This window comes from Nelumbo nucifera, chromosome 4, assembly GCF_055504915.1.
Source record: "Nelumbo nucifera cultivar China Antique chromosome 4, China Antique-T2T, whole genome shotgun sequence".
Lineage (NCBI taxonomy): Eukaryota > Viridiplantae > Streptophyta > Magnoliopsida > Proteales > Nelumbonaceae > Nelumbo > Nelumbo nucifera.
This window is the reverse complement of record NC_142652.1, coordinates 29,617,604-29,634,469: the sequence shown is the minus strand read 5'-3', so window position 1 is coordinate 29,634,469 and position 16,866 is coordinate 29,617,604. Positions and strand designations below refer to the sequence as shown.

Sequence of the window (16,866 nt, the reverse complement as noted above, 5' to 3'; positions counted from 1 at the left end):
CGATCTAGTGCTGAAGCGGAATGCAGGTCAATGGCTAACGGAGTGGCTGAAATCCTATGGCTGAGATCTCTACTTGAGGAGTTGGGTATTGAGTATGAGAAGCCCCTGATGCTGTATTGCGATAATCAAGCAGCTATTAATATAGCACATAATCCAGTGCAGCATGACAGAACCAAACACATTGAAGTTGACCGACATTTTGTACGAGAGAGGGTCTCATCTCAAGAAGTATGCCTCCCTTACATCACATCCAGTATGCAACTAGCAGATATCCTCACTAAAGCTGTATCAAGAAAGAAGCTAGAGGCAGATCTATTCAAGTTGGGAATGATAAACATTTATTCCCAACTTGAGGGGGAGTGTAGAGAACACTGATGTGGGCCCCACAGTTGTGGTCCCACTCTGTCCATAGGGTAGAATGTTCCCTAGTCATCCTAGGGTTAGCTGATGGTCAATCTGTTATTCCAGTTATTTATATTTCAGTTTATATTGTTTTATGTGTTATGTAAATACCAAGGGCAGATTTGTCCTTTCATGTAACTAGCATAACCTATAAATACTAAATAGAAGTGGCGGCGGCAGAACATTCAAATTTTGTCCATCCTTTCAATTTTTGTGTTCTACTACTCTCTCTCTACTCTTTCTCCTCTCTCCTCTCTCCTCTATACCTTTTTCTCCTTTTTTCGAACCTGAAATCTATTAGGGTTCAAGACTGATAGCAGTCTTGAACATCTACTTATTTCACACAGCAGTCCAATGGATCTTTTCCCATGTGTACTAACTCATATTCTGTCCAGAGGTTAATAAACCCTGCATAGTACTCCTAGACCTTTCTCTCTCCCTGATAATATGAGAAGATATCGACCTCTATTTGGTACTGCCTAGAGGTGTTTGATTGCTGATATACCTTCTCAAGATACTTATACATCTCATAAGTTGTTCTATAACCTCGCATAGAAATGGCAATGTCAACCTCAACAGATCCAAGCATCCATGATGCAATCTTTGCATTGCCAATTTTCCACTGATTTAAAGCCTTAACATCTGAATCATCAGGTTTAGGTACAGTTCCGTCTAAATAGCCCCAAAGGCCCTTTGCCTCAACATGAAACTAGAAGTTAAACTTCCACAAGGCATAGTTCGATCCATTAAATTTTACAGGAAGGACATCTACTCTTTCCGAAGCCATTAACATAAAGAAAATTGCTGATTTCCAAGACTGATATCAGAAATCGAAGAAGAGATGATGATAGAGAGGTACCTTTCGATCAGATGTCTAGAAAAGGAAACTGTCACAGTATGCTGAACCAAGAGAAGGATAAAACCCTTCTTAAACCAAACCGATTTCAACCAGGCTGAAGAGGATCACAAGAACTCCTCTGGGCGACACTAGATCTAGAGTTTCAAGTAGATCTGATGTTTCCAAGTGCAGATCGAAGAGAAAGAATGAAGCTGATGGCACAGACTTCCAGATTTCAGATCTGTCAAGGTCTGATCAAAACAGCCTTGGGAGAGAATATTCTAGGTCACAAGAGGGTTCCCAAGTATTGTTAGGAAGACCCCTGAATGCCAAAAAATTCAAATGACAGAAAAGTAAGCTCAGTAGATCAGATTGTGACCTGCTCTCATACCATGTCAGAGTTTGGTCTAGGTCTGTAAATCCAGAAGAGAAAGAGACAGCCGCAAGTCTGTGGTATGTCCAATGTGGAGCTCAACACCCAAAGAGAGAAATTTATATTAAAAAAGTAAAAGGACCAAATTGTCCTTAGAGTACAAGAGAAGATAGTGTACAAGAAGAAAATGAAATACAAGAGGTAAATTTACAGAAATAGCCCTCTTGGCTAACTCTCTTTCTCTCTACAGTATATTGTTAGCAGTCCATCTGACTGTTCTTTCTCAGTGTTTAAAAATGTGGAGGCATGAAACAATATGCTGGTACCTTTAGATGCATGAGGCTTAAGCCTCATGGGTTTCCATTTTTTTTTAAAGATAAGTGTCAAACTAAAATCAGACGAAATGTATAGTTTTATATAGGAAGAGAATATAAATGAATAGCTGGCCTCAAATAAGAACCATAAGAATATTATGAGCTTACAGACCACTTTGTAACTATCAAACTGCTTTAAATGCAAAGTAATGCCTCTTTAAATGTTAGTCTGAAATACATATTTATAACATGCACACACTAGGCATCTCAAGATGTGAGGAATGTGCCTTATACTACAAGGCATGAGCCTAAGGTTGAGCGTTGAGGTGTTTTCCTTGAGGCTCACGTTGAGGTGAGCTCAAAGTATAAGCCCCATATTTTTTTAAATACTGTTCCTTATTACTGTTGGTCATTCTTCATGACTAGTTAAAAAGTTGCTTGATAAGCAAGGATACTTTGATTATAATCTATAAAACTTATTTGAGCACAACAATTTTAACCTTCTCTTGACTGAAAGGAAAAAGGGGGAAAAAAATAAAAACAAAGAAAGGAGTAGAAAGGAAATTTCCTTCTTTCCTCTCTCTCTCTCTCTTAATCAGCTCCCTCCCTCTTTTCTTCTACTATCTGTATCTGTAACCTGTAACCATGACAGCTACTCTATCTATCTACAGCAGGAACAAACCCCACCTGCACCGATATTTCTTCTTTCCCTATTTATTTATATAAATGGCAACTAAACAATTTCTCTTCCCCATAAAACATTTCCTACTAGTTCCCCTTCCCTCTCTCTTCCAAACATCTCTAAGCAACTCTTCTCTCACATACACATGCACACATATTTAGGCATTCGATGTTCTTTGCCCTCCTTGTCCCTTGTAGATTCTGTGGAAATTCTTGTTAATGGTTAATATTTTGTGTTTGTGTGGTAGCAACTTATTATGGTCCTAAATATTAAAGAGTTTGGCTTGACGCATACCATCAGTCTTAAGGCTTTTGGTATATTGGTCAAGCATGTAATAAATGGTATCAGAGCCTACCACCATGTCTCAAGTTCGAATCACAGAGAGGGCTACCTAGGAGAAGGGATACCTAGAGCAGTGAAAGCTATCATGGAAAGAGCTACCTGGAGCAGAGTGTGAGCCATCAAAGGAAAGGGCTACCTACTGCCAAAGTAAAAGCCCTTGTGAAGAGGGCTACTTGCCACTAGGGATGGCAATCTAACCCTCTCCCATTGGGCCCCCGCCCCAGTCGGGGCAAGTTTTTTTACCATTGACTGGGGTTAGGGGGTGTTTTGCGGAAACCTGAAACTATTCTGGCCAGGGACAGGGTGGGGACAGTATTTAGGGTGGGTTTTTTTTACCACTGACCGAGGTCGGCGCATGTTTTGGGGAAACATGAAACTATTCTGACTAGGGAATTGGGGACAGGGCAGGGACAGTATTTATCCACCCTGCCCCGAACTCGCCCCATTATACATATACATATATACTACATATATAGCATTATAATTAATATATACACATTATTTTTTGAGAATGGATATATCAAATGTTACTTGACAAAAAAATCAAGGGGTACATGTGTTTGGGGCAAGGTGGGGCGGGGCAAATCATGGAGAAAGCCAATCCAAAATGTGAATGAAACCATGCTGGCTAGCAAGGGGTGGGGCAAATTCGGGGATCCCCATTTCCCTCGGAGACGGGGATGGGGCTGGGATTTCAAGCCCCACTGGGGTATGGGGCAGGTACATGTGTTCGAGATCGGGGATAAGATATGTAAATTTGGCCCCGCCCCACCCCATTGCTTCCTACTTGCCACTAGAGTGAGATCTGCCTACAGTGAAGCCATTGAGATGTCAGCTGCGGAAGCATGGTGCTATGTTGCTGTCCTAAATGTTTTTTTTTTTTTGATAAATTGTTGCAGTCCTAAATGTTGAAGTGCCTGGCTTGATGCGTTCTATCTGTCTCAAGGCTTTTAGCATATTGGTCATGCATGCAACACAAATCTTCAAACTCTTTCCGTGGCAATTGGCTACGACACTATTTTATATTGATGCCTCAATATTAAAGTGTGTGGTTCTTTCCTTCTTCCTCCAGATACCATAATTTCATCTGAGTATGATGATATTTGCATCCTACCTGGGTGAAGATCCTGACTATTTTATATTGGTGCCTCAATTTCATTACCATGCTTTTCTAACGTAACATCTGAGTTAACATTTCCAGTGCGGACAGTTCATAAGTAAACTAGTACATCTTAGTGCAGAACAAGAAAATGTCTTAACAATTCATTAACATCATTTATATCATGATTCATGCAAAGAACAGATATATTTGACATTCATCAATGATACATTTTCCCAATAGTTTGCAGCATGTCCAATGAAAAAACCACCATTACTTATTTTTAATTATTTGTTTGACAAAAGTTGTCTGAAATTGGTGTTCAATTTGGCTCCAAGAAATGCATGAATATCTGAAGAATTCTACAGAAATTTCCACTGTTGTGGGACTGTCTACTCTAAAAATAATAGTTGGGTTTTTCTTTTTTTAATTCTTGAGCTATGAACATAATTAGATTTAATTTGTTTATGAATTGTATTTTAGATATTTATTTTCCTTCAAACTTAATACATTCTGAGTTCATTTAAAACTTCCAAGCAGATTGTTCTGTTCTAGAACTGTACATTCTTGTATGCATGAGGAGACAGGAAGTTAAAGAGCAAACATCATACAACTTCAATTCTGTAATGAAAGGTCAGAATTGAATAATTTCAATGCTTAGTAAATAGCCTTTTTATGCTTCTAGGATAAATTTCTATCATGTGTTTGCAGAATACAAAAGCATACATGATTCTTTTCAGACCTCTGATTATTATGCACATAACGTCTGCTTACGGGTAAGTAAATATGTTCAGATGAATTGATGCCTTTATGGTGGCCCGGTTTTTGCAAGATATCTTCAAAATACTTTGATTATCTTTGGCAGGCATTTGAACACCTTCTTCAACGTGAATTAATATGTTTTACGGACAACAGGGTGCATAGTCAGTCTGTTGAATTTCGTCCAGTGAAGCTACTAATCTCAGCTCAGGAGCTACATCAAGGGCTGAAGCTAAACTGTTCTTGCCCTGTAAGTTGCTTCTAGAAATTCTATTAAGTTTGTTTTTGTGTGTGGGTGGCCAACAGGCAGGTTTTAAAGATTTTAAGTGAGCTATGATCAGCAACCATATTAAAATATGAATAAGGAAACCACAATAGAGAATTTTCTTGGAGTTTATTTTGGGCTGTCTGAGATCTTTTGCATTGTTTCTGTTCTACTTTTCCACTCTTATCCTTACCATGGGAAAAGTTATCTTTTCGATTAATTATTGTAGTGATGTCATGTTATTTATGAATAATACATGGTATTTATTGCCCTTGTGAACATTGTGTTAGGTCATTCTTCAGAAATTGATGGATCGAGAAAGTTAAAACAAGTCAAGGATTGGTGATTGCATCAGCTGCTTACATCAATCTCATTGACTGCATACAGATACGGATTGGTACTAGAAAGACTATAGAAGACTCTTGGTGAATGCGCTCCATGTAAGTACTACAGGCTAAAATGTGCATTAGTAGGAGGTAAACATTGAAAGATGGTTCAAATTATTTGATACATATAATACGATACATGTCGGGTTTCAGGGTCATTGAAACACTAAATACTAGCATTTAGAAATGTGGCCATATTCAATGCGTAATTGTTAATGCCCTTCCCAGACATGGCCATGTTCCTGGAACTATTTTTATCTGTGTATCACCCTTTTATTGCGCATGGCTGTACTTTGAACCAGAGATAGAACTCTAATTCAGTTTCTTCAACCAACCCTATAGACTATGTTTGGTCTAGATAATAAGAGAAAAAGATTTTTAACAAAATTTGTGAAATTCCTTGAGACTTTCCTCTCAACTTGTATATCAAACCAAATGCAGCCTTAAGAAGTCCAGTTCCTGGCTGCACCATATTATTATTAGGTTTGGCCGCCCAGTTCCTGCGCCTATAAGAGATTTATAGAAAGTTCTCAAGAAAGAATTGTGAAATTCCTTGAGAATTTCCCCTCAACTGAGAAAAGATTTCGTGCGATGACTGTTAAATTGATGTGATGTTTTGTTTTTTCTTTCAAACAGCGTGTTCAAATTTTATTGGGTCTCCGCTCTCCGGTCGCAGGGAATGTGATCTCGTTATTTTCTATCAAACCAAGAAGTTAATCTCCTGCCCCATATTACGTTTGGCCGCCCAAAAATAACTTGCATCAATAAGTTCAACTCACAACTCACCAATGCAGTTAACATACATTATCGATAATACGTCTCAAAGAAAAAAAAAACATAAAAGGAAAAGAAAGAAACGGTAAACATGATGCAATGCATTCTGCAGAATATGCAAATGGATCATCCTCAGTTCATCACATCAAATGCCAACTCTCGGACGTAATGCTATATTCCAATTTTCCTCTTATTTTAAAGAATGGTCAAATGGTCAGGAAAAAAAAAGGATATTCCCCGTCGAGGTCATGGTTTTTAATCCATTTTAGCTGATGGTGACACGCAAACTGAATAAATGGGACACTTCATCTTGCCAGCTTGGTCTGGTCAAACATAAAGAAAGAGGAGCTAGTTTCTAAAATGAGGGCATCTCCTTTACTTGCTCCATGACTCCATTGAGAATATTTTCTTTTATGTCAACGGTATGAACAGTGAGTATTGAAGCCAATTTCGACGACTCCATCCCTTATCTTTGAGTCGATAAAATTTTCGACTGCATCCCTTCTCTTGAGGCAAGAAAATTTTTTGAAAACTATTTCAGCCTTCTCAGTCATCAAGGGTTTTTGTACTTTAATGCAGAGTCTGTCCTAAGATGGTTTTTGCCAACTTGTTAATTTACTCGGCATTGTTTCTAACTGGGGCTCACAAGCAGGTTTAGCCACCGTTCGGAATTACTTATTTTTGAAATACTTATTGGAAAAAAAGTGCTTATTTTAGGTTGGGATCACCGGAAGACATTAATAAGAACTTGTTTGTTTTTGGGAAATAATTCCACTAAACTCTTTTTAAGGTTTGAATGCGCCTGACCATGAAACAGGTCAATTCTTTATTTAAAAAAAAAGTTACTTTTTTCATACATAAGCCCTAAACCCTAAAATTAATGTGTAAAAGGCATTGATGGGATTCATTTCTAGGACCAGTTAGGATCCAATTTTTTATTTTTTATAGGGTAAATATAAAAGCCTCCCCTGAGGTTTCAGTACTTTCACAAAAACCTTCTCTGTAGATTGAAAAAACCTGCAGTTACCTCCCTTCTGTCTTTTTGTTTTAGTAATGAAGACTTCAAATTTATGAAATTATCCTTACAACTTATTAAGACATCTTTCAATATAATTCAAAATACCAGATTTGCCCTTCTAAACTTCACAAGACCTAACATTTTTATAGAGTAAAATTATTTTATTCTTTTCAATCTAGCTCAAAGATTTTTTTTTAACTAAATGTGATTTTTTGTGGGTATTTTAATAAAATTTCAATCTAAACTATTAGATATAAGGGTAAAAGGGGTACTTTTGAAAAAATAATGCATTAGGCCAATGTTTTCCATCCAGATCAAGGTAACTGCAGGTTTTTTCAATAGTAAAGGGAAGGTTTTTGTTAAAGTGAAAACTCTCCTATTATGATTGTCAAAAACCTCAAGGGAGGTTTTTACATTTTACCTTTTTTTTAAAGCCCCGTTCATTTGAAGGTAAATATCTATAGGAAAGTTGGTCAATTTCCCATTAACCAATTCTCCTATGTTCTTTTTGCATTAAGAAATGGGCCCCATAATAAAATTATCCTTATTTTTAAAATTTACCCATCTTGCAGGTGTATAAATAACTTTCCTAGCAGTGAAAAATTTTTACAAAGCAATAGTTACCTTTTATAGGTAGAAATGTCATTTAACTGGGTAAGTTCTTTGACTCTCTGGTAGAAAGAATGGTGTAGTCTTCAATGTGATTCTACTTCTATTTTTCAGGTCTATTAATTTTTCCAAATAAGGTCAAGGGTTTTGTTGAGATGCCTCATCATTCTGGATTTGTTAATTTCCATGAGAGAGAGAGAGAGAAAGAGAGAGAGAGAGAGAGAGAGAGAGAGAGAGAGAGCATCAATCAATTTAAACAGTGCAAATCTCAATAGAAGAAGAGGGAATCTGAATATGTTGAAACATCCATTAACAACTCTATTTATTTTAAATTATTTTGTTATTTGTAATGCACACGTATGTCTGAAGAAGACGAGAATATTCAAAGAAGAAATTTCCTTCCACCACAGAAAGCTGAGATAGGGAGACCGAGAGTGAGATATTGTTCGGACGTCCTAGTCCACCAAGAACTTGCATTGTGTTGGGAGACCATAACTCAGACGTTAAGGTAGCAATGGATGATGGGTCGGGTCAGCGGTAAGCCATGGACGGAATTGGGAGCAACCAGTTATGGCTTGTGGGGGGGACGGAGGACCCCTAGCTTTGCTGAGTTAATTAGAAGGCACAAGATGTTTGTAGAAAATTCATGCCGGTTGAGATTTTTTAACCAAAAACCCAATAATAAGAATCAGGTTCCGGGTTGAAAGGAACCCGGATCTGCTGCACTCCGGCCGGTTGAGATTGGGTAGCTGAACCTGAGAAGCAACTGGCCTTGTCGGTAGGCCAGGTCAAGAAGCTTCACTCTTTTTTTTTTTTTTTTTTCAAGTACTTGTAGCCCTGTAGTGTCTCCCACTGTCATGTTTCGTTACCAAAACTCAATTAATCAATAAAATAGTCGATTAAAACAAATTTTAATCTGAAATACTCTTTCCTAACACCTCTAGTTGATCGATCCCTTTCAAACCGAGAATCCACGGTCGGCAGATCATACTCGAATACTAGAAATATGATTAAAATGGAACCAGAAGAGAAAAGAAATAGAAGGCTGTATCAATGGTCAACCACCACCAATCCTTTTCAACCCGCCATTTCATCATCAATTAGCAAACCAAGCAAATTTAAGCAAATCGTGGGTGGGATTCAATAATCAATAAAATAGAGCTGTGCACTTCATCTTCTTCATTTCTCATATTTAAAGGCAGCTAGCTAAAACCCAGCTGTGTACGTATGGTCGAAATATTGAAGTTTAGCTCTGGAAGATAAGGCAAAGATCCTAGCTAGCTAGCGTTGCTTCCCCACGTAAACATACTCCCTCGCTCTGAATGTCCAAAGAGAAAGCATATGCCGACAAGGTGGCGCTCCACCAGAGCACCGGAGTTGCTGAGATAGAGAATGTGGCATACAACGCCATATTTGCCAAAAGTTTCAGTCGGAATGAACAGAAGAAGTTGGGGTGTGGGGCGTTGGCAGTATTCTTGATGATTGTGCTAAGTCTCTGCACTGTGCTTAAGCCTTACTTGGGTCCTCTACCAATTTGTAAGTCTTACCGATTTGAACCATAACTTAGCACTTTTTTTCAACGTTATATATCAACTGTTCAGTTGCTTCGTTTTGTGTTAACATCTCAAATTAATTACTTTTTTGCTTACTATCACTTGTTTTGCAGTGAAATTGCGGGTGCCAGTGGATTCTGGAGTATATATGCTCACGGTTGAGGATACAATGAGCAGTTCTTTTGAGCAAAAAAAGGAGGATTTAAGCAGATATCAGCCAATAGGTATGGTGACTAATTTAGTAGGCAATAACATGCAGAACTCAACTGAGTTGACCCAGCTCTATCTGGGCTGACTTCTAAGTCCTATCACAAAGCAAACTTGTATACACATATATCAAATTATCAACGAGTGACTCACTGAGTTAGGTGGGCAAACTTGTGTTGTTGCCTAGCTTAATTATGACAATATTGTCTTGTAAAGTTGGTTTTCTAAATTATAGATTACGTAATGACATTTTTTTTTTTTCTCTCGCTTTCTCCATAATATGAAGTTGCAGAGAAAGAAGTGATAAAAGAGACTAAGATAATGTGCAATGTGTCGGAACGAAGATCGGATTTTTGTGAGGTCGACGGAGATGTTAGAATTCAGGCGAACTCCTCCACCATCTTTGCTGTTTCATCATCTCAAACGGGTATTCCGGAACCGGCAGGAAATGACTCATGGGCTATCCGACCCTATGCTCGGAAAGGAGATAAAGCTGCGATGGGAAGCGTTAACCAGTTGTGGGTGAAATCATTTGCTGGTCATGAAGAAGCAGCCCCTCAGTGCACGCTAAATCACAGCGTTCCGGCCATAGTTTTCTCCACTGGTGGATACACTGGTAACAATTTCCATGAGTTCACCGACACACTGATTCCTCTTTTTATTACTTCTCGCCAATTCAATGGAGAAGTTCAGTTCGTCGTAACCGATTACAAAGCTTTCTGGGTGAACAAGTATCAAGTAATACTGAAACATCTCTCCAGATACGAGATCATCAACATGGACAAGGACCATCAAATCCACTGCTTTCCGCGAGTGGTAGTGGGTCTTAAGTGTCACAAGGAATTGAGCATTGATCCATCAAAATCTCCAAATGGGTACTCCATGCTGGACTTCACAGAGTTCTTGAGGAGCTCCTATTCATTGAAGAGGGGGACAGTGACCAGGATTGGTGATCGTGGGCACAAGAAGCCTAGGCTTCTGATTATATCAAGGAAGAGAACTCGATCATTTATGAACGTGGGTGAGATAGCTAAGATGGCTAGACGCTTGGGCTATAAGGTAGCTGTAGCAGAGGCCACGTCAAACTTGTCACAGTTCGCACAAGATGTAAACTCCTGCGACGTGTTGATGGGGGTTCATGGGGCTGGACTGACTAACATGATTTTTCTTCCTGCTAATGCAATACTAATTCAGATTGTTCCTTTTGGCTTAGATTGGTTGGCTACGTATGACTTTGGAAAGCCGGCTTTAGACATGAACATTAGGTACTTGGAATACAAGATTAAAGAAGAGGAGAGCTCTCTGATACAGCAATACCCATCTGACCATGCAGTGTTTAGAGACCCCCCTTCAGTTCACAAGTATGATTGGCAAGCATTTAGGGCTCTATACTTGGATAACCAAAATGTCAAGCTTGATGTACGCAGGTTTAAAGCAACACTGTTAAAAGCCATTGAGCTTTTCCATCAGTAGATCTAGTACGTTAATGGTGTTCTCTCTATATATATATGGAAAACTCAAAAATGTCTTCTCCATCAGAAGAGCTGTTTTATACACAACAGCTAGCTCATTGTTTTGTAGTTGGTGCATGCTTCTGATCTGTCTTTCGTATTTGTTGTATATAGGCCTTGGGTAGTGGCTTAATTAGCTTTAGCCCAAGATGAGTTAATTAAAGGAAGAGATTAATCTACCCAGATTTCAATGCATTAATTGATTATGATTTTATTATCCTGCCTATTTATCAAGTTGTTAGCATTGTATTAGGTGGGATTCCATTCACATGTTGAAATGAAATGAGACTTAATTTGCTAATTAAATTGTATTTGAGGCCACTGATTGGTGCAATGGTAAATTAAATCTTATTGTGACAAATGTGTGATGAGAATTTGGGTCTCAATCCAATCACTACATTATAAAAAGGGTAAAATTCAAAAACCTCCCCCGAGTTTTCTGACAATCATAAAAACTTTTCTTGTATTTTCATTTTAATAGAAACCTCCCCTGTACTTTTTAGAAACATGCAACTACCTCCCTTCCTCGGTTGAAAAGCCGATTTAATGTGCTTGTTTTTTTTTAAATGCCTATTTTGCCCTTATGTCTATCTATTTAGATATAAATTTAAATACCCTCCAAAGCACTGTTCATTTTCTTCTGAGAACTAAGAACCAAATCCGCCAGCCTTCTCTCTCTCAAGTTTGTTTCACTGTCTTTTGTTTGCCATATCCATCGCATACCCATGGCCTTAATCAATTCTAGAGTCTCCTTACGGAACCCACCATTGTAGTAAATGGAACCATTTTAGTAGAATTTTTGGAGATCAAGTTCTCTGTAATCAAGGATCTTCTGTGCTTCTGGTAAGCAATAATGAAGATCTAAATCCCCTCTGTGCTTCAAGCATCTTTTCTACTTTTCAAGCAAAATCTAAGTCCCCTCTGTGCTCTGTAATCAATGTTTTATCAAAATTTAGAACACCATAATCAAATTAACACATAGATGAAATTAAAAAATTTTGAATTACCCGTGTAATTTGAGAGTATAAGACAAACCATTAAAACCACAAGCCTTGACACCAAGCTTCAGAAACTAGCTTTGTCATTTCTCTAATAGATGGCATATTCTAACGACTACAACGTCCATTAGCATTTGTTACAGCTCTGGACCAACCTGTAAATATTCTTTCTGGCTGTTTTTACCCTTGATTTGATCAGCTCCAACTATGCTCCTTTTTTTAGTCTTATCATCAGTTCCTACATTCCAAGAGAAAATACATTTTGCTGTTAAAAACTCTCAAAACCAACCAAAGTCTAACTGTTTAGAAGATGATTCTCACCTTTGCTCGGTTAATGGGTCGAAGAAGAAGAAGTCGAAGCCCATGAGATTGGAGATGGTGTCAAATTCCGATTAGAGGTCTTGCAACGCCAAATTATGACTATGCTTCACATCAATGAAATCGGAGATGATAGCTCCTCTGCACATATTTGGTTCAGATAGAGAAACAAATATCAAAATTAAATAAACCCGGAGTGATTCCACCACACACGCCTTTCATTTATAATGCATCCGTTATACTTAATCCCTGAACCATCCATCCAATAATACTAAAACCGAACAAAATCGTAACTTTGCTTTTTCTTTTTGGTGCAAACATCTCTAATGGAGGGCAAATGAAAGGACGAAGAAGAAGAATACATAATATATGATGGAGATCATGGGTGATGAGGAGGGGCATGTTTTGAAAATTTAATCAACAAGTAAGGAAATTTTTGTCTTTTACATGAAAGAAGATTGGCGACTCTCGTCCTGAGTTCTCGAGAAAAAATAAATAGTGTTTTGAAGGACATTTTAATAAATCTACATCTAGGCATAAGGGCAAAATAGGCATTTAGAAAAAACAAGCATGTTAAATCGGCTTTTCAACTAAGAAAGGGAGGTAGTTGCATGTTTTCTAAAAAGTACATAGGAGGTTTTTATTAAAGTGAAAACAGAGGGGAGACTATTATGATTGTCAGAAAACTCAGGGGAGGTTTTTGTATTTTACCCTTAAAAAAAAGTAAATGGTTAGGTCTATATCTAATTCATCCTCCCAAGACCCCACATAATTGGGAGCAGCTAGTTTAATTTAGGTAATTCCCTTGTATATACAAGGAAAATTCTACACCTGAAATCAGAAGGTAGTTAATTAATTGTAACATAAGAAGATCTGTGATGAACCAACCGAAGGCCATAGTCATACACCATTCTTTTGTGCCTTTTCAGTTCAACCGGCCAAATCAGTTACCTAGGGTTTGGCTGCAACTTGACATATATTGGGATGATAGAAAACTTAATTTTACAATTGTTTTACCCAAGGTAGAGTCTGAAGAATCCGGGGGCCCCACATCTCTCCACATGGCATATATTTAGACGATCAGGAAAGACTGGGAAATGGGTCAATGTCGAATTGGTCGAGTTGATTTCCCTGTCCTTTGAACATGCACCATGTCCCCCGAGGCCCCGAGATGGGGCCCAAAACAATTTGGAGAAGAAAGAATTTTCCTATTTTAATGGTCAGTTTTGCAGTGGGACCCCTTATCGACTTAACGCAGGGAGGATCTAGACCCCACCATTCAGTAGGTCCCACACTATAAAGAAGGGGTGGCCTCCACACAAAAAGGTCAACATGATCATCAAATGATTCCAATTAAGCATATATACATTATTTTAAAAAAATATACAAAGATGAAAGACCAGAATCTATTAGGTGGTGGCAAAGATATTGTTAGAGAGCTTCAAAAATAATTTAAAATAGCATAATTAAGTGTTAATTAATATCTTTAGTTAATGCTTTCACTAGGTGTGATTATAATTAGACTTTTAGTTAAGACCTATTCTAATAAATTAATTAGATGGTGGCCACCAATCCTCTATCTGTCATCATATATATGAAATTAAACTGATGAGGAGAGGCATCTAAAAGCTTTTTCTAATAACTAATCCATGTAGTGACAACAAGTAGAAGACACTAAAACTCAATGATAAGAACAATAATAGTTTGGATATTTAATAATAATTAGATGGCTGCTAAAATCAGTAATCACTCTACGTCTACAAGCTCTCAAGCAACAGGATGCCCACAGCTTTTATGGCTTGGCAATCAGTTGGAGGTGATCTCAAGTTCTCAACAGGTTAATAAGTGTACCAATAATACTAGGTGGGTCTGGGGTTTAAGATGGATGCTTCCAGGTAGGGTTAGCTTTAATTTTAATGGTTCCAGTTAGGGGAGACTTGTTATTAACTCGGATCGATACTATATGCATGGTTTTTAAGTATTGCGCTTGATGTAGGGATACTTGATGGGCCTTGGGTCGTGCCATGTGGCATTGGCCAGATTAAATCCTGGCCGCATATCACCAACTGCTTCTAATCATTTCTAAGACAAAATTAGTTATAAAAGGGGGTATTCATCTCAAGGTAAGGACATATATTCAGAATCCCAAGAGAATCATTCTTGGCTATTAAGGACTAAGTTATAATCCTCCGTCTCTTGTCTGGTCCAATCCTTCTTAAACACTCGGCTAACTTGACCGTTAGAGTCTTCGCCCCTGGGATAACACCCGGGCCTCTAACATGTACTCTTCTCTTATTTACAAATCGGACATGCCAGCCTTGAATGCCAATAAAATCTCCTTGTTGCCCTCGGCCTCATATTTGGCAACAACAATTGGCGCAGTCTATGGGAATGTTTTCAAGACTTTCCCTCTAAAAAACAATCTAACTTAATCTATCAAGTTTCCAACATGGCTAATAAATAAGACAATACTCAGAACCTCGGCACGATGGACCAATTCAAGCTAGTCCTACATAGGTTGGACAACCTAGCACAACGATTGGATGATGTGGTGCGTCCAACAGGAGGTTGCCCGTAGGGTGGCTGCCCTGTCAAAAGCCAGGGGCAATATAGTGGACAATCCACCCATGCACCACCGGGCCAGCGCTCGCTTGGCTAGGGGAAGGCCAACCCCTCAACATCCAACAACATTAGTCGATAGGCCAGCAAACCCCCGTCAAAGTCCTCTTGGTTTCCCAACCGAAGAGGTAAACCCGTAGGGTCCCACGACAACCATAGGGACCACGATTGGCACCATCACCGCACAGAAAGCAACCAGGACAACAGCGGGTGCTCCAACCACCACAGTCCTCCTCCGAGGGCTGGAAACCGACACTACACCTCTCCCCCACCAGTATCTGACCTTCACGGTCTTCTCAACAATCATTGAGCTCGCAAGTCTTAGGATGTACCAGCATTCGAGCACTTTGGGAATAGGGACAACCCATACCACATGAAAGAAAACATGGACGAGGTTAAGGCCCCAATTAACCGATGTCTTGGTGATCTTCAAGTGTGGATAGGAGCCATCCAAGATCAAATCTAGTAAGTGAAGGAGGACCGAGGTGATGCCTCCACCAATTAGAACCTCTCATCTACCCAGATGAAGGCCTTCATGACTCCATCACCTCGGAGCTGCTCCCACATAATTTCAAGGCTCCCACCCTAGAGACCTACGCTGGGAGCATAGATCCAGATGACCAATAGAAAGCTTCAGAGCCCTCATGCTCCTTTATGGGTACTATGATGCCTTAATGTGCCGAGCCTTCCAAGCCACCTTCAAGGGAGCAGCACGCAGATGGTTCTCTACGCTCCACCCTCAGTCCGTCACCTCTTGGGACTAGTTTGTAGATCTCTTCCTCACTCACTTCATCAGCAGTCGATGGTGCTAGAAGAATGTCATTTCCCTAATGTCCATCAAGTAGAAATGCGTGGTAAGCCTTCAGGCATACATGGACCAATTCAACAAAGAAGAGCTCGAAGTAAGGGATCTTGACCCCTCAGTCTCTATGCATGTGGCCATCAGCAGCCTCCAGCCCGGACCCCTCAGCTGGTCCATCTCCAAGACTCCGCCTAAGAACAAGGTCATGTTCTTGAAAATTGTCCAAAAATATATCGTCGCCAAGGAGGCCAAAGCAAACAAACGCCTCTAGGAACCAGAAGTCGAGCCCAGTTGAGGGGCCCCCAACAAGAAGAAGAAGAAAAGGGATGGCCACGGCAACAACAACACCAACAAAGACAGTGAGAAAAAGTTGTCGGTCCCTTCTTTCAATAAATATACTCTACCGAACTCCACCCGAACACATATACTAATGTAGGTAAGGAAGGAGGAATACATGAAGTGGCCGGCCAAGCTGAAAATGAACCCTACAAGAGGTAATCCCAAAAAGTACTACAAGTACCACCGCGGCACCAACCACAACACCAAGGACTGCTACGAACTTCAGGATGATATCGAGTCCCTCATCCGTCACGGCCACCAAAAAGAGTATATCGGGGGCAATGCTGACTCCTCATCCTTAGGGGTGATCATGGGTCGGGCCCAGGCTAGGCTTTGCACTCATGATAAGGGTTATAGCTAAGGCCCGGGCCTAACCCGACCTGGGGTTTCGGGCTTGAAACATAAGACCTAGCCCAGGTCTATACGAGCCTGGGCCTGATTCCAGGCCAATGTCGGTCATATATAAAACATTACATATCTATATATTAAATGACATAATATGCATATAAACTTATTTTATACATTATATAATATAAAATATTACATATATTATAAATTATACATGTCATGTTATAATATATATATAAAATATATAATATAATGTAAAATAACATGTATACATATGTATACATTATACACAAAATTGTAAGTTTAAATA

The 16,866-nt window shown here is 39.1% G+C and overlaps 2 protein-coding genes across 3 annotated transcripts in view; both read left to right on the top strand.

The window, feature by feature from the left end:
- The window catches only part of ORC4 (origin recognition complex subunit 4), a 32,850-nt gene extending 27,003 nt beyond the window's left edge, over positions 1-5,847 (top strand). The window contains exons 13-16 of one of the 2 annotated variants that reach the window (XM_010281112.3): positions 4,591-4,683; positions 4,762-4,826; positions 4,916-5,059; positions 5,365-5,847. In XM_010281112.3, coding sequence (XP_010279414.1) covers positions 4,591-4,683; positions 4,762-4,826; positions 4,916-5,059; positions 5,365-5,400 — 338 coding nt within the window. In that variant the 3' untranslated portion in view covers positions 5,401-5,847. Of the gene's footprint in view, positions 1-4,590; positions 4,684-4,761; positions 4,827-4,915; positions 5,060-5,364 lie in introns of those variants that run through there. The other variant, XM_088903346.1, reaches the window with a different exon arrangement.
- A 3,294-nt stretch (positions 5,848-9,141) lies between these two features.
- Positions 9,142-11,413, top strand: LOC104613333 (Glycosyltransferase family 61 protein). Its single transcript, XM_010281111.3, has 3 exons — positions 9,142-9,397; positions 9,528-9,638; positions 9,908-11,413. Exons 1-3 carry the CDS (start codon positions 9,184-9,186, stop codon positions 11,092-11,094), a joined length of 1,512 nt encoding a protein of 503 aa, XP_010279413.1. The 5' UTR covers positions 9,142-9,183; the 3' UTR covers positions 11,095-11,413.
- Positions 11,414-16,866: the final 5,453 nt, after the last annotated feature.